General features: G+C 35.6%; 2 protein-coding genes across 3 annotated transcripts in view; one reads left to right on the plus strand and one right to left on the minus strand.

Moving 5' to 3' along the window:
• The window catches only part of LOC140157624 (uncharacterized), a 31,442-nt gene extending 28,430 nt beyond the window's left edge, over positions 1–3,012 (minus strand). The window contains exon 1 of the mRNA XM_072180862.1: positions 2,965–3,012. Coding sequence (XP_072036963.1) covers positions 2,965–2,983 — 19 coding nt within the window. The 5' untranslated portion in view covers positions 2,984–3,012. The remainder of the gene's footprint in view (positions 1–2,964) is intronic.
• A 146-nt stretch (positions 3,013–3,158) lies between these two features.
• LOC140156741 (proteasome subunit beta type-6-like) overlaps positions 3,159–26,055 on the plus strand; it is a 32,249-nt gene continuing 9,352 nt past the window's right edge. Inside the window, exons 1-6 of one of the 2 annotated variants that reach the window (XM_072179688.1) lie at positions 3,159–3,273; positions 10,763–10,830; positions 11,441–11,572; positions 12,476–12,605; positions 14,553–14,697; positions 15,870–17,806. In XM_072179688.1, the coding sequence (XP_072035789.1) occupies positions 3,175–3,273; positions 10,763–10,830; positions 11,441–11,572; positions 12,476–12,605; positions 14,553–14,697; positions 15,870–15,997 (702 nt within the window). In that variant the 5' untranslated portion in view covers positions 3,159–3,174 and the 3' untranslated portion in view covers positions 15,998–17,806. Of the gene's footprint in view, positions 3,274–10,762; positions 10,831–11,440; positions 11,573–12,475; positions 12,606–14,552; positions 14,698–15,869; positions 17,807–22,714; positions 22,783–24,734; positions 24,867–26,055 lie in introns of those variants that run through there. The other variant, XM_072179689.1, reaches the window with a different exon arrangement.

The following is a 26,055-nucleotide window of genomic DNA, read 5'->3' on the forward strand; positions in this document are numbered from 1 at the left end:
GACCAAAATCATTAAAAACCTGCATTTTGGGCTTACTTATGAATTCCAAGAGGTCATATGTCAAAAACCATAGGTCACAGAAAAATGTTGTGATTTACTTTTTTGATCCAAACATATATCTTAGTAAGATGATACACTTTCCAAGATTATGTCATTTTTCAAAAAATTTCCCATGTAAAATTTACTATTTTTGGTAAAAACTAGGCTTAGTATCCTCAAGATCGCCTAAGCCTAAGGTGTACTAAGGCACCTGTCGAGAAGCTCGCCCATGTGTCTGAACCTATATTGTACCAGATGATGTTTAAATGCACATTCTATTCAACTAACATTGATAGTAATAGTATAAAATTAACCGAATAAATAATTGTAAAACGCACAAATTGAAAAATTGGATAAATAAAGTAAGATTTTCTGGCAATACCGGATTTTGCAAGACAGGACTTGTCCCCAGCCTCAAAGTGTTGCTTCCGTTGCAGTGTGTGTCTAATTATGTGTGCAAAGTGTGCAAATATTTCAATTAAGTTGGTGGTATTAAAGGTTACATAAGTAAATGTAGAAAATGCATTATTACGAAAAATGCATTTTTTGAAAATTATCAAACTTTCTGGCAACACTGGCTTTACAGATCAAATAGCCCCAGAAATTTTTTACCAAATTTGGAAGCGGCAATGTCTGCCCAAGTACCAACCAGGGTTTTCTTTAACGCACAAAACACGCGTATTTACGCGCTAGCACTTTGCTGACTCCTTTAAATCCAAAGTCCGAAAGTCAACGCAGCGTACAAAATCTTGAAAACGACGCGTTCAGATATTGCAAGATTTGAATAGAGAAACACCCGATATTGTTCATTTATTCTCGGCTTAAATGATGCACATGTCTTCAATTGGACTTTAATTTTGCAAAATTTTCCCTCTCAGGGGTGAACATCCCCCTCAGACACCCCCATGCGTAGTGGATAAACAAGTTACCATTTTCGCTTCTGCTTTCGACATTTGCTAATTTAGGCCATATTGTTAACACAATTTATAAACTTAATTGGGAAATCGTGACAACGAAAGGCTTCATGGACCATCATTTCACAATTTTCGCTTTTCAACTTAAATTTTACACAGTAATAGTGCCAAAATGGTCCACCAAATCGCTTCAATTAGGTCTTCATTTTGCCAAATTTTCCTATTTCTGAGGGGGGGGGACATCATCACCCTGCGTAGTTGATAAACAAATGGCCACTTTCACTTCTGCTTTCGACATTTGCCAATTTATGTTTAACACATTTATAGGCCTACCATATAAATAGGGAAAACTTGCCGTCCGAAGGCTCCATCATGATCATGTCCATGGACTGCTCATTTCACAAATGTTCGGCTTTTTTAAACTAAAATTTTCCACATTAATGGTGCCAAAATGATCCACCAAATTGCTTCAATTAGGTCTTCATTTTGCAATGGTGAAAAAAATGTCTTGAAGTATACCGCACCTTTTGGCGAAAGAATAAGTTTATGGTACAAACAATTGAAATATGGTGCAAAAGTGGAATAAATTAGGTGCTAAGCGGCATAAAAAATGTGCACTTTTGGGCTAAAATGACCAAATATGAGGTTAATTTGGTCAGAAACCCACATACAGGCGTCAACATTGGGGGATGATTGTATGGACCATCCCCCTGGCAAAATATTTGGGGAGATTCCCCCCCCCCCGCTCTACGCCTATCGCTCCAAAAACACATATATTGTTTAAAATGTCTTCAAAAATAATATTATAAAAATACCCCTTGGGCAATGTTTTTGACTCCTTCAGAGGAAAAATTCACAATTAAAAGAGTCAAAAAATTTGAAAATACCCCTTCAGCAAAATGCTTAAAGAAAACCCTGGTACCAACAAAGAGGAAATAATGATCGGTGCTCAAGCAAAATTAGTTTTTAGACTTCAAAGATAGGGTAAAAATTGCATTTTTTCAAAAGTGCTAAATTGGCAATGTTGCCCAACCCTAAAATTGCACATAGGAAAAAATTATTGAAATATTTTTTGCATCTGGGGAAAGCACAAAGATAGTACTTTATGGTGGTAAGGTTGTTTTTTTAACGTGACCTCAAATTCAAAGTCAGGAGCAATTCAGAAAAGTGCATATTTTCCCCTATTTTCACCCCAAAATAAGCAAAAATCACCAAAATCATAAAATATGCCGTTGCTATGGCAACAAGCTCCGGAGGAATTCTTGATGTGCCCTTTTGTAGCCTACTACCAAAGCCCTTTCACCTCATGCAATAAAAAAATTTTGACCGTTAGCAGGCACATGTGGTTTTTACCCAGAATTGCAATTAATAAAATGGCGAAATTTCGATGATTTTCGCTGCGTCGTTTCTAGACTCGTAGCCATACCGAAAATAGGATGTGGACGAGACTATAGTACTATACGCTTTGGGGGAAAACTGCTGTTTTGGAAAAGGCAAAAAAAAAAGGGCTCTCATCCTCCGTAGCGGAGGCGTAGTTTTAATAGGCTATAGCAAAATTTGCTTTCGTTTATACTTTCTTGTTATTCTTGTAGTTGTACATTCAAAAAATGCTAAATAAATATCTGAGAGATGTCTGAATTATGGCTATCAACGGTTAACTGCATATGTGTTAATGTAATACAATATGTTAAACATCCGAAAAACAGGGTTAATTACACATTCAGTAGGTTTGGCACTCAAACTTTTGACTAAGCCGCGGCCGGTCTCTGTACTTTTCAATGACAACACTGCACGAGGCTGCATAAATACAGTTTGAGTGTTGCACAACTTTGTACGAGGGTATATTCATACTGGTATAAATATCGAAAATATTGAAATATAATGTACATGAAATCACACCAATCTCATCTGTAGAGTTTAAAAGATCAGGGAAATTGCAAAAAGTTTAGTCAAAAGCTCTAAATATGAACGAATCCAACGTATAAAGTTTAAGAAAAAATGTTACACTGACCTTCAGACGCCATTTTCATTTAGATTACCCACAATTCAATCCTTTCAATTTGTTAAGAAATGCTAAATTTTCGTCTTGTTTTGTAATTTTCTCTTGAAAAATTAATCTTTAGAAATATTTAGTATGTTTTTCATGGTATATAGTTTCGTGCTAACAACAAAATGTATAAAATATAAAAATTTTAAAAAACAGTGCCCTCCATAATCCAAGATGGCGCTCCCCATGGTCGATCATCGTATTGTTCCAGCTGCAAATTGTCAAGCAAATTCTCAGCTTCCAGAATGGATGAAACATGAGGAACTTACTGGGGTGTGTTAACGTACTATTTTTGTTATATGCAAATTATTTTTATCCGTTTTAATCGCATACGCGTTGATTAATGAATGGTTAAAGTCGTAAATTTTATGCAGAGTCACTGAAAGTAGAGGAATTCAACAGCCATGCATGCAGTTGCATATACAGACAGTACTTGCAAAGTTGCATGCTTGGGTCATTCCATACCAACTTAACACCAAGGAGTGTCGAGTGTAAACCACACAAGTCTGTTGCAAGGTTCCTTTTTTGCGTAAAACAAATGCATGAATGTTGCACATTAATTTGGCAAATTGCACACATTTTCACATACGCATACTATACGTCTACGAAATTTACATACGTACGCACAATCAAACTTCTTTTCTTACCAAGTTAAAATTATGCAAATTTCCTAGCACTGCCCCACGCACCCACTGCATGACATCACGTGCACAGAACTGACGAACTTGTGTGTAGGATCGTTGAAATTTTTGTAAAATTTGGTAAAAAACACCTAGTGCATAATCTGCATATTGTGATTGTCCGTCTCCGTTGAAAAACTGGATCCTCTGCAGTAAACTCCATCATGACCACTTGAAATAAGCTTCCAGCAAAGTCAGAAAAAATATACCTTGTCCAACAAAAAATTATAACCAAAATTACAGATAAATGAAATTTGAGTATCTTCAGTCATCAAAATTTTTGCTCGTTTGACGCCAGAAAGAAGTCCATTTTCAAATGGCAATATTTTCTGAACGGAACCATTGATTTTCATTCTGTCTTCGCCAGGGCCGAGTAGCCATCTTGAATATTACAAAATAAATGAATATGCATATGTCTGAGCCCTGTAAGGTCATACTTTTTTTAAACCGTGTCAGGTCAATTGCAACGATTCTGATCGGCCGAATAAGACCTCAAGTTTGTGACGTGTTGGGTTCATGAATATTTAATGAGCAGCGCGCTGCTGCTTGACACGGTAAAAAAAGATAACGGGGATCACCAAAAGTCCGATGCTATGCACTTTGCATGCTTAGTGGTGTCTGGCGTGCTAACTGGATCCTTTATTTCTAACTTCGTACAGCGTGAATGGGGGTAGTTCGTTCGTGGTACGTGCATGCGACTTCATAATGTTTGCTGTGCGTCAGATGTAATGAATACGGTAATATTGAAGGGCTTTGAGCAAGGTTCCCGCTGGACGCATCTCCTATGTAAAGTATGGTTCATATGAAATTTTTCTCATTTTGAGGGCCCTGTAACTTTGTTTAGAAGCAAGATATGGATTTGATTTTAACAAATTTGAAATCTACACTCTGAAAAACCCCAGAGTAGAGAATTTGAATGTTCTAGGGGTGTAGTTTGGGAGAAATGGCCCTAAAGTTTGACTTTCGCGCGACGACGCGCTTTTCACGCTGATATGCATTTTCACGCATATCTCGCCTATATGATACACACATATCCTAATGTTGCACACATTTCCTAAAATAGCAATTATGCTGTTGGTAGACGTATTTCACTATTCTATAGTTTCTTCTGTTGCTTACCTATATATTCGTATCATTGCATAAATTGAAAAATAATAAGTTTAAAGGTGTTTTCTTTCTAACTTCTGTGGAGTAGGGGTGTAAATTAACGGTTATTTCTCTAACCGTTTAAACGAACCTCAATCCGGTCGGTTAACCGTGTAAACGTATACTGGTACTGTAAAAAAAAAAAAAAAAAATTCATGAATATGAACTGTCTATTTCTAAACCCATGCATGAATAATCATAGGTTTGGGTGTAAAATCAATTGATCGACCAATCTACTGTCACCTGCCAAGGCCTTTCATCGCGCACATCTGGATAAATACGTCACAGGCCGTCTCACAGAAAGAAATTCCCACAATGCAACATTAAAATGGCGGCTCCTTCCATGAATAGCACGTCGCGCAGAGAAACTGCAGCGAAAATCATCTGTTTTTAACATTATAAGTTCAAATACGAAGGCATCGAGGTGAGCATTTTTTTAATCAAGAAATATTTAGGATATTTTAGGGCTTTGTTTTAGTGAACTGCAAGTTGTGATTTACATGTAGGGACGGCAAACGTGTTTCGTACTCTCCAATTTCCCTGTATTGCCCTTGTTTATATGCTGCCACATTCAGATGGGCCCTGAGACCGTGACATATAGCAGATACCCTATGTAAAAAATGTTGTCACATTCTCAGTTACTGGGACTAAGGGATGAAGTGAATTTTAATTATTAATTATCTATTATTTTCTTTATTTTAAAACAACTGGTTGCAACCTGCATCAACCTGTTTTGACAAGGAGCAGGCATTTAATTATTTTACAAATATGTTTCATTTTATACATAAGTAATGGTACAGTTATGTTCTTTGTTTATTCATCATTATAGTTGATATGATCAAAGTCAGAAAGTAGCAAATGAGAGTTATAGTAAATTAAAACTTATTTTAAAAGAGAAAATCCAAAATATAAATAAAATAATTAAATATTTTGCAATTCTCTACTTTGGACGTGGGCAGGAAACGGGAAACTAAGAATCAATTGTAAAGGGCCTAATGGTTGATTACTTCTAAATAATCACTTTTCTTTGTTTTATTTTGCAAATCAACACAAAAGTTAGACATTTTACACAGTTTTTCACTATTTTTCAGCATTTTCAAATTTCTGTGAGCAAACCCGAATTCTGTGAATTTGTCTGTTTTTCCGTATCACAGAGAAATTGTGGCTTTAGGTATACCAGAACGTAATAAGCCCTTTCGCAATCTCGGAAAATTGTGCATGCTCAGACATTGTCACACACATGCACAGTCATGTGACAGTTCTTCAACGAGAGACAAACAGAACCAATCTCCCCCATTGACGGCCGTGTGAATGAACTGCTACTCAAAGGGAATCCCCGGGTTTTTCATGTCTTTTACAAGATTATCCATTTGAAACAATCACAATCAATACTTTGCTAGTAGGCCTATATGCAAGTAGGTTGCATTTTTTTTAAAGTGCGAAGTTCACCCCTGTTGAAATACATTTTTGTATACTGCACGAGTCGCCGTGAGTCGACTGCACGAGTCGCTAGAATTGCGAAAGGGCTTATTCAAATTTCACGATATTTTTTTTCGAAACAAATTAATGTGCAACAAATATTTGGTACATAAACATTATGTAGCCAAAGGTTTCCAGTGGAATAAAAATCTCAACTTTTTTGAGAAAAGTGGGGGATGAGGCTATGAATCATAAAATGCCCTTTTAAGACAAGTGAATGCATTGAACTGAGGTTTCATTCATCACAGATTGGAAGTTGCACAAGAAGTCTTTCTACGAATTTGCCCAACCGATAGCCTCACATTCGTGGATAGAGACCTTTGCATTCTAAACCTAGTCGGATTCGCTGACACCGTGTAAAGCAATGGAAGTTCAGAAGTAAACACAGCCAATCACGATGGGCGTTCGCATCAAAAATGTTGCTAAAATTGCACTTCAACAAAATTTTAGCCTACCAGTATTCAAAATAGGCAAATTTTTAGTCAAAAGATACAGTTGACGCATCAAAATAACTTTCATTCAAATTTCAACATTAACAGAATAAATAAAACGCTGTCAGACCAAAAAACGATAGCAACATACTCTAGCATCGAATGCCACACTCGGCAGTCCACACTTTTTAATGCGTGCCGGTTCGAAATTCTGAAAATTGGTGAAAGCCTGGGGGTTTAAACTTTTATAAAGCGTGGGATTAAAATAAAAAGCGTGGGGCTTCTTCCAACTTACAGTATATTTTTATTGAATGATAAAATAATCATAGTTCCAAGAAAAATCGCCAAAACCGGCACACAATGTGGCAAGATAAAATTCCATTTGATGCAGGCTAGCGCTTGTTTACGAGTGTCCAGCGCAATGTACACAATATCCTCCCTTTTCTTTACATTGATCGTATATGAGTGACATCATTAATCATGCATAATTGATTGAGCGAAGCAGCACAATAGAAGTAGGATATAGTCGCTGAACACAGCGCACGTCAAGTTTCATGACAAGAACAACATTTTAACGCCATAAAAGTGCAGTTATTCATTAAAATGCTTATTATACAGTACAGTAGTAATTTTTCACATATAATTTGCATTGTTCACGTAATATATCAACTTAATGGAGAGAAAAACATCGGACTCGCACGTGTGAAATAGGTGCAGAATTCGGAGTACTTGATTTACTTCGAACCAAATTGTGTGTGACTTCGTCAATGTTTACAAATAGCGGAAAAAGCAAAAAGTGGTGGGGGTCAAGAATTTTCAGTATAAAGGGTGCCTCAATAAAAAGCGTGGGGGTCAGGAATTTTCAGTATAAAGGGTGCCTCAATAAAAAGGGTGGGGGTAAAATAAAAAGGGTGGGAGTCAAACCCCACTACCGAGTATGAATGCGTAAATTGTGTGCAAATTTGAAGCTAGAGTTCTTGAGTAAATCGGACAGCTATAATATCGGTACCGTATAGTATAGTTCACAACGCAAACTTAAAAAACCGGGCAAAACAGACACGTCATTCAGCAGTGTGACTGTGATATTTCGTATTGATGCTGTCCTATTTAACGTTGTGCAGAGCTACTACGGTATGGGTTCCCTGTACTAGTATGCGGGTACTAACTAGGGCCTTAAGGTGGTATTGGATGCATTTTCTAGAAATAAGGAAATGCTTTGAGCATGTTTTAAACAGATTAATTGAGTAGGGTAAAGTACACTGATCAATATGCCTTTTGTTTGAAGCAAATCGGACATACGGTTTCTATACTACATCAAATTATATTTTCTTTGTATCTTATTGTTTTTATCAATAATCAATATAGTTAATGAGCTAAAAGGACTGTAAAGGCTCATTAATATGTAATTTTGCCAATATTTTGCTAAAAATCAATGCATAAATGTTCATGGTACTTTTATTTTGCATACTTTTGCCCTGAAACTTGGTCAAAGTGTTTCTAATATGTTCCAATGTATTATATAGTGAAGCCGCCCCCTCATTTGCATATTTGCATAATTAATGAGCTAATTTGCATAAATGCTAATTAATTATGCAAATTAGGGCGGCTAGCTCATTAATTATGCATAAATTATCTGGAAGTCATTAGGAACACTTTGACCAAGTTTGAAACCAATATTCTGTTAAATAAAAATGTTATGAACATTTATGCATTGGATTTTAGCAAAATATTGGCAAAAATTACATATTAATGAGCACTTTCAAGTCATATTAGCTCATTAACTGTATTGATTATTGATAAAAACAATACAATACAAAGACATTTAAAATGTATGTATTATGAAAACCGTATGTCCGATTAGCTTCAAACAAAAGGCATATGGATCAGTGTTCTCTGCCCTACTCAATTAATATGTTTAAAACATAAATAGAGCACTTCCAAAATGGGTCCAGAACCACCTTAACCCTAGGTGGTAGGTGCCGATTATTGCGTAAAAAAGCGTTCACAAACAGCTTGTTGATCCAGAACTTGAAATTTTTGTGTCAGAGCCTTATTTTGTGGAAATAATGAATAATGAAAATTACATGCTGTACTACAGGTTTTGAAGCATGCGGGCGGTGGATGCAAATCTAAAACTTTCATTACCATGGCCTATCGGTTAGGTTAACTTATAATCTAGGTGCAAAAGGTGAATTCAAATTTGTCATCAAACCACATTTTATGTATCAAATTAAAGCCCTCAAGTAAAAAAAGCTAAAACTGAAAACTGCTTTGTGATAACAAAGTTACATCTCCAGGGTCAAAGATTGTGAAACGTTCAGCCAACATTTGATGCATCAATTGCAAGACAAAACACCATTGTTTTATGATTGAGCAGCTTTTCAATATGTAAAGCAATGCCAATTAAAATCCCTCTAAAATTCCAAGTGTGATTCTCACATCAAAAAAATTATATATTTGGGCCAAGTGAAGTACATGTGGTCGCATGTCATAAGTTGGGTATGCTAAAAGGGTGGAGGGATTACACTTTTCTGAAAATTGCGATACAAATTTAATTGGCTTTCCGTAACCCCATATCCTACAGCAGTGGTTGATACCTCAGTTTAAGCCTAATATTATACTCTTTCAGTCTACTGAAGCATATAATTATACATTATTCAGTAAAAAAATCACATCAGTTAAAATGAAAAATGACAGGGGTGGAGGAGCAGGCGGATGTGGAGCAGGCGGATGCGGGAGTGTGCAATAGGGCCTATGTGAAAATTCACATGTCAGCATGTCAAAACTACTGGTTACTTTTTCAAAGCTAGGGAGGGTATAATGTATTGATAGCTTTGAATGTTGAATTAGTACAACTAAAACAATTACTGACTACTTAAGGTGGTACTACACCCCCTGATATATTTTGTGACTAATTTTGCATTTTTCTCAAAAAGTAACTACACACTGGTAACAAAAGTTACATGTATACTATAGGGGCAAGGAATCCAATTACTTCACTGAAATTTCAGTGATTCAAGACAAGGGGTTCATTATATATGTTCAGAAATGAGGTACATTCTAGCGGTACCTCTTTTCTTGAGAAAAATGCAAAAATAGTCACAAATCTATCAAGGTGTGTAGTACCACCTTAAATGGTTATATGTTCCATTTTTTCAATTTTTAATGAAATCCTAGTTGAATTTCAGTGTTTTTAGCAATATGCTAATGTACATTTCTCTTCTTGATATTCATTTCTTCAATAATAGAATAACCATCTCGCTAATTACTCGTAAAAAGGTCATTGACCTTCACAATGTAATTAACATACGTACAATTATTTTTAAAAATTTATTTGAAGCATTAATGTATTGAGAACATATCCTCCAAATCTGATGACATTCCTGCATAAAATAAACATTTTACAGTCATTTTTGTAATTGAGGTCCGATTTGAGAAAAACGCATTTGAAAATTGAGATGTACATAGACACCTGTGTATTAATTAATTACTAATTAAGCATTATCTCAAAAATTAAGCATGTGTTAAGGTTAAAAATGTTGTTAATTATTAGAGATTATCAATATATACAACATATCCAAAAACACATTTTTTGTCATTTTTGACCATGTAATGGAAATTGTACCCAACTTACGACATGCGACCATGTATAAACTACATACCGGGTATTTAAATATATTTTGAATATCCTTTACTTTCAACTTTATACTACCAGTATGTAAAGTAAATCTAGATAAATCCAAGATCTGTATACATCCAAAATGGTTGATAATGGTAGATTTTGCTGTTCACGCATGGAGATCGAACGATAATGTGCACTGGACGGTTAGCAGTATGCTCAATTTGAAAAAGGAAATCTGCAAAATATTAATAGCAATATTGATTTGTAAAGGAAAGAGCTAAGTATATCTATGAATATTCTCAATCATCCAGGTAGTTGAATAAAGTTAGATTAGGTTATAAATCTTTGCAACTGGACTTACTGTTTTTGAAAGAGCTAAGTGTTAATTTACTTATTTTTTTCAGACCACTATTATGGCAGTTGAGTTTGATGGTGGTGTAATAATAGGTGCTGATTCCAGGACAACTACTGGGTAAGTATACACTTGTCACTATGTATAACAACTCGGGCATTTACATGATATTTGAAATGAAAAGACTGACTAAAAGATTTTTTATAAAATTTTGTTACCACATTTGACATAATTATCACTCCAGGCACTTAAGTAAGTCAAACTGCATTGGCTGCCTGGAGCACCTTTGTCTAGCCCATAGCAGTAAAACCCTTTTGTACAAGCTGCAAAAGTCTTTGTATATAATATATATCTGGGATTGAGTTTTAGGCACACACCTTAAATCGCCTGTATTTATAGCACACACCTCAATTCCTAAAATTCTTACCGAGTGCGTAAATTGCACACCTGACAGCCTGCCTTAATATTTCCAGATGTGAGATTTGTAACATGCCTCTTATTTTCAAAACTCAATCCTGATATATAGTAATCGATCGCTGTTTTTTTAAGGTACCAGCAGGAATATTTTAATAGTTTTTTATTTCAATGTCTGAAGCAAAAATACACTATATTTTAATTTTGGCAAAATCCAGGCTCAAAAACTCTTGAACCATAGGGTAATCCTGGTGCCTGCTTAATGTGAGGCTTGCATGATATTTGACTACATTCACATGTTTGTATTATTTTTCAGGGCTTACATTGCTAACCGTGTCACAGACAAACTCACCAAGGTACACGACAGGATCTATTGCTGTCGCTCAGGCTCTGCAGCAGACACACAGGCTGTCGCTGACATTGTGTCATATCAACTAGAATTTTACAGGTAAGAGAAATTTTGACAAGTAATGAAGCACAGAGCAAAGGCATTACAGCAGAGAAGAGGGTACAATGACCAGAATTCTGGAACTGGAATGGAAGTCTTTGCAGGCTAGGCGTCAAGTCCAACGTAACATCATGTTCTACAAGATCAAGAATGGCCTGGTAGATATAGATTCATCATACCACATCAAGCACCAGACTAGGGCAACGAGAATGCACAAACAAAAATTCACCCAGATTAGATACAAAACCAGACGGTACGGGGACACCTTCTTTCCAGCAACCATACCTGAATGGAATAGTTTACCAGAAAAAGTTGTTGAGGCACCAACACTTGCCAGTTTTAAGAAAGCAATTCAGCTCCAGATAAATTAATTTTGTAGCCGCATCCATCCACTTAGCAGCAAGAAGTTGGTGATGTTGCCTTATTTAGGAGGTGTTCTACCGACATAAATATCCAGATCCAGATTACCAAACTGTAGTAAACTGTTTGTAAGAAATTTTGTGATTTGTACTGTACCAAACAAACATATTTGTGGCATTTTTAGTTCCCAGTGTCAAACACTTCCAATGCATTGTATTAATGATAAGAAAAAACAGGGGGATTGGCAAGCTTTACATTGGTGCTTCATATGTTGTGCAAGGCGGGCTGCTATAGAAACTCATGTTACAAAACTCTGTTTTACACATTACATATTGTTGTTCCTATTATAAGTATATATACAAATATTCACATAAATGGTTTTGCAGCATGTATTTTTAAACAGAAAATGTTTCAAAGTGTTGGAAAAAACGATGGATTAAAAAAGTTCTCAATCGGTAGAATCTGTCTTCAAATATCATATTATATCGAACTTTAATAATTGTTCTTGTTTTAATTAATTGGTTTGTATGACTTTGTTTTCAGTGTACAAACAGGTGAGCCTCCAGAGGTGAAAGTAGCAGCTAACTTATTCAAGGAGATGTGTTATGATTATCGTGATCAGTTATCAGCTGGTATTATTATTGGAGGCTGGGATAAGAAACATGGCGGCAAGGTAGGTGACCACACCCGCATTCCTTTGTCAATGACATCACCTTGTATAAATATCCCAGCAAACATAAATATATGTTTGTAATGTGTGCTAAATGTGTTTTGGTTTTGTACAAACCATTTTAATAACATGTTTAAAATGTTTGGGTTATACGAAGGTCATGAATGCAATATTCTAAAATGTTTTATATGAAAAAAACAACACTTGTGATAACATTTAAAAAATGTTGCCAAAATGTTATTGTAAAATCTTTTTGACAAACATTTCGTCAAAACTTAAACAACATTTTGTTAAAATGTTTTGCATTAGATTTTCACAAATGTTTTTTGAATGTTATGAAAACGTTTTACACCCCAACATTTTAAATGTTTTTCTGTAAAACATTTTGTGTTTGCTGGGATAGCAATATTTGAACCATCAAAGGTGAAATGTTGTAGATGCAGAAAGGTGTAACATGTTGGTATTCTTACAGGTCTTGTCTAGACTAGACTGGAAGCTAAAATCTTGCTTGTAGGACTTGATGCGTAGTTACAAACCAGTTTCACCAAATCCTACAAAATTCTTATACATGTTTGAAATGCACAACTAGAATAGCCCTACACCACCAGTGTAGTATTAATATGTGTACATATGTGATGCAATCAATCAAAGTGAGAAGTCGGAATATCGGAATATTAATTTTGAGATATTCTGTCGGTCCGTACCACGTCACTTCCAGTCGAGTGAAAACAAGTCCCTGATTCGATTTTTGTTGATGATTTCTGTCATTGGTGTTATGTAAATTTCAATCGCAAATAGTCAGTGGAATCAAACAACCCTTTCTAAGTCTTCAGAGTGGAAGAAACTTACTTGACTTACCGTTTATATACTGACAAACTGTTGTTTTTTCTGAAATTGAATGTCACTCCAACAACATCGCTATGTAGCCTCCTTCACAGCCGGTTTCTGTTGTTTATAACAAACCGTGAGCCACATGCAGTTTGGGCCCGAGACTAGAGATAGCCTGGATGTTGGACCGACAGAATAATCAATCAACTTCCTTTGCATGTTGTTGTTCTGAGCAACACTAAAATGGCCATATCTCTGGAACCATAACTCTAATTATGATGTGATTTTCAGCAAAATAAAGCTCTGAGAATGGCTCATATAATGAGATTGAAATCTGAATTTAGATTTTGATTGATATCAGACTCATTTTGCTTGATCGCATCACATATTGTCACAAGAGTCTGGCATTTGTTCCTAGCTAATTTATATAAAATGAGACACATGTAGCAGCCAACAAGTGCATCCTCTTGTCCTCTTGATATGGATGTACACATATATTGTGTTTACTGCAGACTTTTTCTGATATAAACCAGCAGCCACTTGTATAATATTCATAAAGTACCTACATGTATATATTTAATGCACACTAAACTAGCACATAGACTTTGTGTTTCACAAATTTGGTACTGACATTGGTTTTGGTTTGCATATCGCTGTAGTATTAAATTAGGACATTCCATGCTTCAAGTTTGGTTATGATGTAAGTGTGTATCATTGGTCGGAGTATCAAATATTGCACCCAACCTAATTGCACCACAGACCGTATACATGTGCCTCATCCCCCCACTGGAACCCTCTGGCTACATAATGTTTGTCTACCAAATATTTCTTGCAGATTAATTCGTTTAGCAAAAATATCGGAAAATTTGAATTTCATTGTGGTATACCAGAACGAAATTACAACGGTGGCCTATAGAGCAGTGTAATACACATAAATCATGCATAACTCGAAAACGTAAAATCGGAATCAACTGAAATTTTGGGAATAAGCTTTTTTCGTGGCTCTCTAGTGAAAAATGAAAAAAAAAGAGGATGCTAGGATCACAAAATCCTCCTTTAAAAGGAAAGAAAAATTGTAGACTATATCAAATTTTACAAAATACATTTGATTATTTCCTGCAGGTCTATTCCATTCCACTTGGAGGTATGATCAGTCATCAACCAGTAGCCATAGGAGGTTCAGGCAGTACCTACATGTATGCGTACGTTGACAAGACATTCAAAGAAGGCATGACCAAGGAACAGTGTATGGAATTTGTAGCCAATGGTAAGTGATGAAACGGTGGCTCAGTGGTTATGGCCTTGGACTCATAATCTGAAAGCTTGCTCGACGTACGTGGGTTCGAGCCCCCGTCCCACCACCGTGTTGCGCCCTTGGGCAAGGTGCTTTGCCTCGCTTGCCTCACCCCACCCAGGTGCAATGGGAAGCTGTTAGGGGTAGTCACAGTCATTGTACTGATGAACTCTGCGCCATTTGTAGGCTGTAAACGTGGTTCCAACATATTCTAATGACGGTGGAATAAATGTAAAGCGCTTTGAGGCTGTTTACGGCATAAAGCACTATATAAATATCTACTTTTTTTTATGAAGCTGATCCTCCTATCCCTATTCTAAATCCTTCATGGTCTACCACTGCACATGTATTTGTGTTATGCTTGTATTGAGGACTGAAAAACTTACCGCTGCACTGCCGTGCCATTTTCAAGGGCACATGGTATCTTGATTTTAACCTCTGAGATATGTCACACACTGGGCAATCAATAGTGTAGTATATATTGTGTAAGGGATTGATCTGTGTGCCAAAAAATGATGAACATTTGCATTTTTCTTACCATACCTGTCATATTGTGGAGTGCCAAATAACAGAATAGCCAAATGACACTCAAAATGACCCGTTTCTGACAAAGGTATCCAATTTCTCACCTGTCCCCTAAAGATCAGATAGATGTAACTTTTAGACCTGGTAGGACCTATAAGTGACACAAAGTTATGAAGAACACTATAAGCAATCAATGTTCAAGTTGTACAGCAGTCACATGAAATGGTCAGTTCACCAATATTATGAGTGAAATGATCTGTGAGCAAAAATTTAACTATACATAAATTAAGTATTTCTTGGCCAAGCTCAAACATCTTTTCGCTTTCTTGTGAATAAATATGAATTGAAAAATACTCTTAGTCAAGTCACAAAATGTGTTTTGTTTTGCCATTTATCTCAAGCACTGTCATATGTGTCAATCTGAGATTTACATGTTATTATGACTTTGAAAGACAGACAGATCCTGAAAAACTTACACTCTTAGCATCAATCTAAACTCAAGTAATTTTGTTAAGCATGTTTTTAATTCAATTTTCTTTTCAATTTTAGGTCTAACTGTATGCAATACACTTGTATGACATCCTCATGAATTGATTTGCTATATTTTGTATATTCTCCAGGTATTGCACTAGCAATGGTGAGAGATGGTTCAAGTGGTGGCGTTATTCGTCTTGCATGCATCACAGAGGAAGGCGTAGAAAGGAAAACCATTCTGGGCAATGAGCTACCTCGCTTCTATGAAGGATAGACCGTTGATATTGTTTTGTTAGACTCTTTGTTTCTACTCAAATTCATGCATATTTTTGTGTTATGTAAAAGATTTATAATGGTCAATAACATGGCAGTTTGGAAACCCAGCAAACACTAAAATGTTTTTAAAATGTTATAAACATGTTATAAACATGTTTTGGGTTTTGGTCAAAACTAACATTTGAATGTTGAGTTGCGTAAAAGTCATGAAAGATGAAAGAAAAAACAAAAACACTACACTACAAAATTTTAAAACATTTTGTGTTTGCTGAGAATGTTGTCAATTTATAGATGCTACAGGTTAGATGATATCCATTAGTGTTTCTGTCCAAGCTGTGATGACATAGACTTGCAGAATCTTCATTGGTTTCAAACCAGAGGATGATATAAGCATTTTTTATCACCCTATGGGGAAACTATGCTGTGAGCAAAACAAGGTCATAGGTTTGTGTATTAAAATTTTGGATTTTCACCTTTATTTGAGCATGTACATCTACATATGTACTCGGCATAGTCCTGTCAGGATAGTGTACCAAGGTGACAAAATGCTTGTGACCAGCAATTTCACTACATGTCGACACTGGTCAATAAGGAAATGAACTTGATCCATAAATAGTGTAAAGTGTTCTTGTAGAACTTGTTTGTTTTTCTATCGACTAAAGTTTGTTCGATTTATATAAGGTGGGAAAAGATATGACTCATAACACCATGTATTGATATAGAATGGCATGTATGCGGTTGGGCACAATGCTTATGCTAGTTGTGCGTTGCGTAAATGTGTGACCGGCGCACGCTTATATGAATTTACGCAAGCATGAGTTGGCACTTTATTGACGCGCGCAGTAACAAAAGTCGAATAATTTCCGCCTAATAAAAGCCGAACATACTTTAACTGTGGCAGTTTCAAAGTAACATCTTTTCAATAGAATTCAATGGCATTTTCAAGCTACTGTGGCAGTGGAAGCCTGGATGATAACACTTTTTTGCCACAGGTACTTTTGGGTCTCATTGATGAGATCATTTGAAGCTCGAAGTATAATCTCATTCAAAAATTATTATTTGTGAACAGTTGAATAACTAAGTCTAAGCCACACCACAGACCAAAATAGGTTTGAAGAAATGGATTTATTTTTGAAACCTGCTTTTATTTGGACACCTTATATGATAATCTTACCATAACTGCAAATGTTAAGAATAAATCCAAATGTTCATATGATTGGAAGTGTATGGAAGAAATAGGGGTTGGCCTATCCTAATGGACCTATTTTGTTAAACATATACACGCCTGAACATTTCTTTAATATGGAATGGGTAAATGGCAACACTTATGTTGTAACAGACTTCTTTTTCACTGGTAAGCAAATGTTCTGAACACAGATCCAAATAGTAAATTAGGTACTCACTAGAAATATTTCGATTCCTATCAGGAATCTTGTTCACTCTGGTGTGGTGAGTGGTAGTGTTTCTAGATGTTATCGGCAGACTTTGTGACGGATTTTGATGACATCACATGGGTTGCTTGCGGATTGATGATCTGATCGTAGATCCGATCAAGTCTCTACTCCTAATCTGGATGTGACGTCATCAAAACCTAATTTACTATTTGGATCTGTGTTGAGAACATTTGCTTACTAGTGATTTATGAACGATCCTGATGAATCTGTTCAGAGTTTTATGAAACTTCTTTTTGTATAAGAAATTGATTCGTCAACGTCTGGTTGTTGAATCCAAACAAAACAATTGTCTTAATATTCTTCAGTTAATATTGCACAATTTAAATAAAGTAATGATGTCCAGGATATAATAATAGTTTCTGTGTGTATTTTTAGAATGTAGAATTGTACAGTGGAAACTTGTTAATACAAGCTCTGATAATACAAAAAACCTGATAAGACAAGCTTGATTTTCAGGTCCCTGGCACTGAATCCAGATGTAATTATGTGATGGATAAGACAAAATCCTGATTAGACAAACTAAATTTTGTGGCCCCACAAATTTTGTATCAAAGAGTTTCTACTGTAGATGGATATATGTGGCATTGTAAGCTTCTTTGCCTGAATTCATTATCATACTGATATTTCCCATTGATTTTGTCATCCAAATTTTACACTGGAATTGAATGCAAACATGTTGTGTTTTTTCTATGGATGACACTTGACATTTCTGTTAAAAATGTTGTTGACAAAATTCGAACAGACTATCAATCACATCCAACATTTCCAGAAAATTGACAAAACTCAACTGTATTTATAGACATGCTCCCCATGCAATTATTATGCTTACACCAATGGCAAGCAGGATGGTCATATCTAATCTTTGCAGCACCAGAAGTCTTAAATTGACACAAATAGAAATATTGGGTTAAAATATGACAACAAAATCCAAAATACAGACTTTGTGAAGAACTGAAAATGTTACAATATCCTAGGAAAACTGGCCCTGAGACTATCCAGTATTGCACAAATTTAATAAGCAAATACAACATAATATGCCCTGTAGAAATGTAGAAACTTAATCACTCAATCACTCACCCACTCACTCAATCACTCACTCAATCAATCAATCACCCCAATCACTACCTCAATCACTCCCCACACACGTCCCAACTCACTCGTTCACTCACTCCCTCACTCACCCCCTCTCTAACACTTTAAATAAAGAAAAATAACCAACTACTGAATACATGCACTGTTAAACAAAAAATACAAATCTGAGCCTTTTCCATTTTTACAATTCCATCAAAACAGTTATCAGTTACATGTGATATATTGTGTATCACAGAGTCTGTTATTCTTCATTTATGTTGAATAAGATAGGATAAACATTGTAAGGCTTCAACCTTAGACTTCCATCTTTCTGCTTTTAGTATATTTGTAAACATCCACATTCTTAACAATACAGTGTAATGCAGTAATTTAAAACTAGAATACTAGTACTTCATCATTTTACTGAGCAACAGCGACAGTCTGCTTTTGAGCATAGCAAAGTGTGTGATTTAATTCAAATAAATACCAGACTCATCTCAAGTGGAGGTCACTTCAAATGGCCCCGAAGTCACATATGTGCAGAACGTTCTCTGTATTCCTAAACCATGTGACTTGGGGATGATTTGAATTAACCTCCACTTGAAATGAGTATGGTATTTATAAATGGCTATTATGTAAAAAGAGACACAGCAGTCAACAAGTGCATCCTTTTGATATGGATGTACATATTTTTGTTTCACAAAATGCAGAATAAGTCCAACTCTTACCGTATTAACATGCTCAATTAGGTGGTGCATTTGTGCCATTCCACATTGGTGGACACACCACTTAGTCTCCTTCGCAGCCAGTTTGGTTACGCTCCCTCCACACAGTCTGCCAATGATGACGAACTGGTCCTTTTTGATTGGCTAACGGTTTTTTGACGACGTCATCCAGCTTGACGTCAAACACAGCTTTCAGTTGGTCGATCGGCTAGACGGCTACTTAATTATTCATGAGCAATTTTGACCCGCCATCTCGCCAGCTGACTGAGGTCAATCAAGTTCCCGTATGTACAGCTCTACGGCTACATACGTATAGCCAATCAGAAACGGCGTTATAAGTGGCCATTGGCAGACTGTTTGTGTGGAGGGAGCAGAACCAAACTTAGCTCATCACTCTGAAAGACGCAATCCATAATAGTTGTCGACACAAAACATGTCAAAAGAATTGCATTGTAGATTGGTTTTAGATCTAGAACTCAATGAAAATACGCTTATCTTCATCGGGGAAGCCCTGCAGGTCGTAATGTACAATCGATTGTTTTTGGCATATTTGTAATACTTGCTTGTAAAAGACTATAATTACTGACAGTCCACGGGGCCCAGCAGTTTAAGCCTGGTGGATAGTCACAGCATTTTTCTCGCAGCGGCAAATCGCCACGATTTCTCACCAACGTGTGTGACTTTTTGGCGAAAGTTTCGACTTATGACGCTGTCAATTGCGAGAAAAAAATTATAGGCTGGCATTGCCAGTCTATTATGGTGACATATGTTGCCTAAATAATAGTGTCTAGTCCGTTTCATGCATTTTATAACAGTGTCATTTTCGTATGAAGTATAGTGCATGATAGGATACCAGTGATTTTTGAAGGACAATTTCAGATTTTCTTTCTTTCTCGCTCTCGCTCTCTCCAGTCTCGTGAGCTTTGAATATTTACCGCGAAATGGATTACATGCAAGAAAATAATAGTCTTCAGTCTTGCACACTGTACTGGTCAACACTCTGAGCGGAGTCAAATGGTCGGGCTAAAAAATCTAATAACTATACATGTAGTAAAACTAAATTTATTAATGATAATTCTACAGCGATAATGATAGGCCCTAATACCACTGAGGATCATGAAAGTAGCCTAGATCACCACACATCACCATGCACATACAGCCTATTAAAGCGCCAGATCGTTGTGCGCCCCAAATGGAATGTGGGTCTGGTTTATGTAGTTACAACCTAGCTGATTCACCACAAAGTTGCTAACCCTTGACACTGGCTACGTCAATCATTTCTGTGTGTAGTATTTAGCTCATGATTTTTGATTTGCCCTCATCTCCAGTTTTCTTTTACAATAATTTATAAATTTACAGGATTATAAAATAACTTCCACATTTTACCATTTATCATTTATGTATATATGCCTACTGACATGTATGAATGCAGGAAAACCCACAGAGATATTGATAATATTTTGAACATCCTCATCTTTATTTATATGTTGAACTCCTTTTCATGACCTTATACCAATCTATTAGGTGACCACAAAATGTACTTTAGTTTTCAAACACTTCATTGTCTGTCATCATGATGTTTCCAAGCACAGTCTAAACTTGATCTTTTCCAGATTTTTACCTGGCGCTTTAAATTGTGCTGAAATCATAAAGATCTAGGTCTACACCTTCGATATTGAACGCAGAAGCAATATGGATTGCCAGGAATTCTTTTTCTTTGGGCATCACAATAATCACCCTGATGTAAAATATAGAAAGGATTTTGTTCCACATACCCTGTTCAATTTGTTAGTCGGTCAAGTTTGCCATGATGTCTTTGTATTTCTTCATACTTACTTGGGGCAATATTATTTCCCGATAAAGTGATCACGTGGTGAAATAATACAACCTGATTGGACAAGCACAGAAAATCGCCAGCTAAAATTGTTTCCAGTAAAAAAATTGTACTGGAACTTTTTCTATCGCAACTCCGTCGGCGACAAAAATGGACTCGCTAGAGTTTTCCGCTGAACAAGTGCGACAAAGTCGCTGTTCGTCGGCGGCAAAAAAATCACGCCAATTTTCCGCCACGAGAAAAACGCTGTGACTATCCACCAGGCTTTAAGCTGGCTTAGGTCTATCTTGTTATGAACTTACAATACATGTACTCCACGACAGTACCTGAAGCAAGCCATATGTTGTAATATACTCAGGCTACAAAATAATCACAAAACAAGGAACAAGTCTCATTTTTGATATTTCATGATTTGAATAAACCTGTAAGCTCGGGACAATAAGCTTCAAAATGATACCAAAATTATATACATAGCATCAATACTTTTCAAGATATGGATTATTTTGTAAATGATACCTTGATATTTTTGTGGAACGGCTATTCGAGTAATGGGCTCATTAGTTTCCTGCTTTACACAGGATTGAATAGGGATTCATCATCATCATCATCAGTCGGCTTTCTCCAACTAATGCGATCTTGGGCAAGCGAAACAATTTTGTTTGGCTGCAGCATCCCCTCAGTATCTCCCAGGAGGTGCTGGACATACTGTAAGTACAGTGTGCGCGGCCGTCCTGGTTTCCTCTTCCGATGTGGTGGAATATAAAGTGCATATTCTTTCACAGGCTCGCCATCTTCAAGTATATGGCCGAATAGGGATTATCATAGTTCAACTGTCAATTATGGATTAAATAAGCCTTATCTTAATAAGTACTTTCAAGGATTTGAAAGTCGACTCAGTCCCAAGGTCAAATACCATGAAATAAAGAATTCCAAAATTTTACTTTTTTTATGGGAATTTTAAAGACCTATAACTCAAAAACATGCCTGGCGATGGAGCTGGTCACATATGTGACTCCTCGCCACAACTGAGCCCGGATGTCGCCAGTGCCACTATTGAGATATGCTCCATCGAACTTAACAATAAACAATAGGAAAGAAAGGATTTATTGACTGTTTTATTGATTTTTCACTACTTAAATGTCAAGTACTATAGACATGATATACATCATTTTAAAGCTAATTTCAAGCAGAATATTTTGGTTGAATATCTCAAAAATGATGATTGGCGACATCCGGGCTCAGTTGTGGCGAGGAGTCACATATAGCCTTTGGAATTATTTCCGTAAGGGATTAACTAGTATACAATGGAAATGAGAGCTCAACCCTCCTTTTCAAAATTGCCAAGTTGAGGCAATTTGAAACATGTTAAAGGAGATATTTGCAAAGTTTACAACTAAGTTGAAATAAAATCTTCACTATACACACAGGGAGTATAATATCTGAACACTGTCAATATGGTCCATTTTATTTGACACAATATGCTTGCAGCATGTGCATAAGACCTTGTGGAAAATAATGTGCACTGGACGGTTAACAATGCGCTCAATTTGTAAAAGAAAATCTGCAAAATATTAATAGCAATATTGATTTGTGAAGTAAAGAGCTAAGTGTTTATTTACTTATTTTTTCAGACCACTATTATGGCAGTTGAGTTTGATGGTGGTGTAATAATAGGTGCTGACTCCAGGACAACTTCTGGGTAAGTATACACTTGTCACTATGTTTATTTCCATATATAAAAATATACAACTACATCAAAAATATATCAATTACAATAAAGTACAAAAGAAACACAATATGGCGGAAAAGACAGGAAGGCCAATAAGGCCTGAGAATTGCCTTTCCCTGGCGAAAAAATAAAATAAAGATATGAAATCAACAAATATAAATAAAAATGACTAATAGACATTAATTACAGTGCTCGAGAATGGCCTAATTGTACTTAGAGATAAGGTTTTGTTTAAACTGTTTGCGGAAATATTTTATGGACTTGAGTTTTTAATTTTTTTATCAAGAGAGTTCCAAAGCATGCGCCCGCTCGTTCGAATGGAATGGTTGGAAAAAACTCTTATTTTTTGTTAACTGGAGATCATTATTTCGTCTTGTCTGGTAGTCATGGATGTCAGAACGTTTTGTAAAATACTCATTAAATGAATTAGGTAGCTCATGTATGGAATTCTTGTACATAAATACACTGAGTTCAAGAGAATACATATCTTTTATATTTAAAATGTTGTATATATTTGGCAAATATAATGACTGTTAGAAATTGTTCTTATTGCCCATTTTTGGAGTTTGGTCAGTTTATCTAAGTAAAGTTTGTATTCCCCCAGATTAGAATTCCATAATTGAGGTGCAACGGCAAAATAAAAGTATAATATAGGGTAAGTAATATTCGATCAGGAATAAAGTTTTAATTTGTTCATGATACCAATATTTCTCGACAAAGTTTTGGAAGCGCAGTCAATATGACATTTCAGGTGAGGTTTTCATCTATTAAGACACCTAAAAATTTGGTATGTTTCACTCGGTCCAGAAGTGACTGTTGTCTAGGACGATGTTTAAATCTTGCTGCACTTTGACTGATGTCATATGAGGCGTTCCTAATAACATGTAATTTGTTTTGCTTGCATTAACTGATAACTTGTTTGCTCTAAACCAATTGCTTACTTCTTTCAATTCAGCATTCACAACATTTATTTGATTCTCAATATTTTCATGCGAGTAAAGGATAGTGGTATCATCAGCAAATAGTATAAAATCCAGAATATTAGAGGTACTAGTGATATCATTAACATATAATATAAAAAATAAAAAATAGTGGACCTAATATTGATCCTTGCGGGACACCACATACAATATCTTTAAGTTGTGAGTCACACGTGTTCTTCTATTACTTGGATAATTTGTAAACCATTCCAATACCACACCACGAAATCCATAATGCTCTAATTTATGAAGAAGTATTTTATGGTCAATTGTATCAAACGCTTTTGATAAGTCTAAGAAAATTCCAAAAGTTGCTTTATTTTTATCCACTGCTGTATTAATTTTATCCACCAGCTGTATTATAGCCATATAGGTAGAGTGATTGTAACAAGTCGGGCATTTACATGATATTTGAAATGAAAAGACTGAAGAGATTTTTTATAAAATTTTGTTACCACATTTGACCTAATTATCACTCCAGTAAGTAAGTCAAACTGCATTGGCTGTCTGGAGCATGAACCCATAGCAGTTAAACCCTTTTGTTCATTAAGCTGCAGAAGTCATTAACTTTGTATGTAATTTTGATCAGGGATTGAGTTTTAGGTGCACAAGTGCTATTGCACACCTTAAATCGTCTGTCCGAGTGCGATTTATAGCACACCTCAATTCCTAAACTTAAACCGAGTGCAATCTAATCGCACACCTGGCCGTAACTTTCAAGAAGTGTGATTTTTCATTTCAATGTCTAAAGCTTTGTTGATTTTTTACCAGGAGCAAAAATAAACAATATTGTGTCACATGGCTGTGTAATTTTGGCAAGATCCAGGCTCTAAAACTCTTGAACCATAGGGTAAATATTGCCTGGTACCTACGTAATATTATGCTTGCATGATATTTGAATATTGAATGACTACATTCACATATGTTTGTATTATTTTTCAGGGCTTACATTGGTAACCGTGTCACAGACAAACTCACCAAGGTACACAACAGGATCTATTGCTGTCGCTCAGGCTCTGCAGCGGACACACAGGCTGTTGCTGATATTGTGTCGTATCAACTAGATTTTTACGGGTAAAAGAAAGTTCAGTTATATGTTTATGTTGAACAATTTTACTTCAAGTTTGACAAGTAATGAATTACAGGCATTACAAACTGTATTAAGGGATCTGGAATGAGCGTTTTGAGCATTTCGACAGTATTTTTTGTGGGACAGGAGAGCACACCAGACATATCGAATTGCATTCTAAATACGAAGAATGTCTTTCTGATATCAAATAATTTTCATTTTTTGAAATTCACGATATAATACAAATTTTATAACAAATTATTAAAATTTGATATTTTTCACATTTTTGATATATAACAGTCCTCGATGTAAATTTTATAAATCTAATGATATAATCTTAAAGTGTATGTAGGTGGGAAAAAAAGCCGACGGTCAATTGAAAATTTTGACCTTTTATATTGAAGATATGGATTTTTTTTCCAAAAAGACCTATTTTTTGGTGTTTTGGGAAAAAATCCATATCTTCAATACTGAAAAGTCAAAATTTTCAATTGATCGTCGGCTTTTCATCCCACCTATATACACTTTAAGTATAAATCATCAGATTTATAAAATTTACCAAGTACTGTTAAATATCAAAAATATCAATTTTAATCATTTGCCATAAAATGTGTATTACATTGCGAATTTCAAAAAATCAAAATTATTTGATATCAGAAGGACATTCTTCGTATTCAGAATGCAATTCGATATGTCTGATGTGCTCTAATGTCCCAATACAATAAATACTGTCCAAACGCTCATACCCCACCCCTTAAACTGTTTGTAAGATATTTTGTGATTTGTATTGTACCAAACATATTTGTGGCATTTTAAGTTCCCAGTGTCGAATTAAACACTTTGAATGAACTGATATTAATGGTACAGTAAGAAAAAAACAACAGGGATTGGGAAGCTTTATATTGGTGCTCCATATGTTGTGCAAAGCGGCTGCTAGAGAACCTCATTTTACACACATTTTTCCTATATACAAATATATAAACATGGTTTCGCAGCATGTATTTTTAAACAGGAGAGGTTCTAAGGTGTTGAAAAAACAGTGGATTAAAAGAGTTTTCAATTGGTGAGAATCCGTCTTCAAATATTATATTATGGGTACTACACCCCTTGATAAATTTGTGACTGTTTTGCATTTTTCTCAAAAAATAATAACACACTGGTAACAAAAGTTATGAATATTATAGGGGCAAGGAA

The sequence above is a fragment of the Amphiura filiformis genome, chromosome 7 (genome assembly GCF_039555335.1).
Source record: "Amphiura filiformis chromosome 7, Afil_fr2py, whole genome shotgun sequence".
Lineage (NCBI taxonomy): Eukaryota > Metazoa > Echinodermata > Ophiuroidea > Amphilepidida > Amphiuridae > Amphiura > Amphiura filiformis.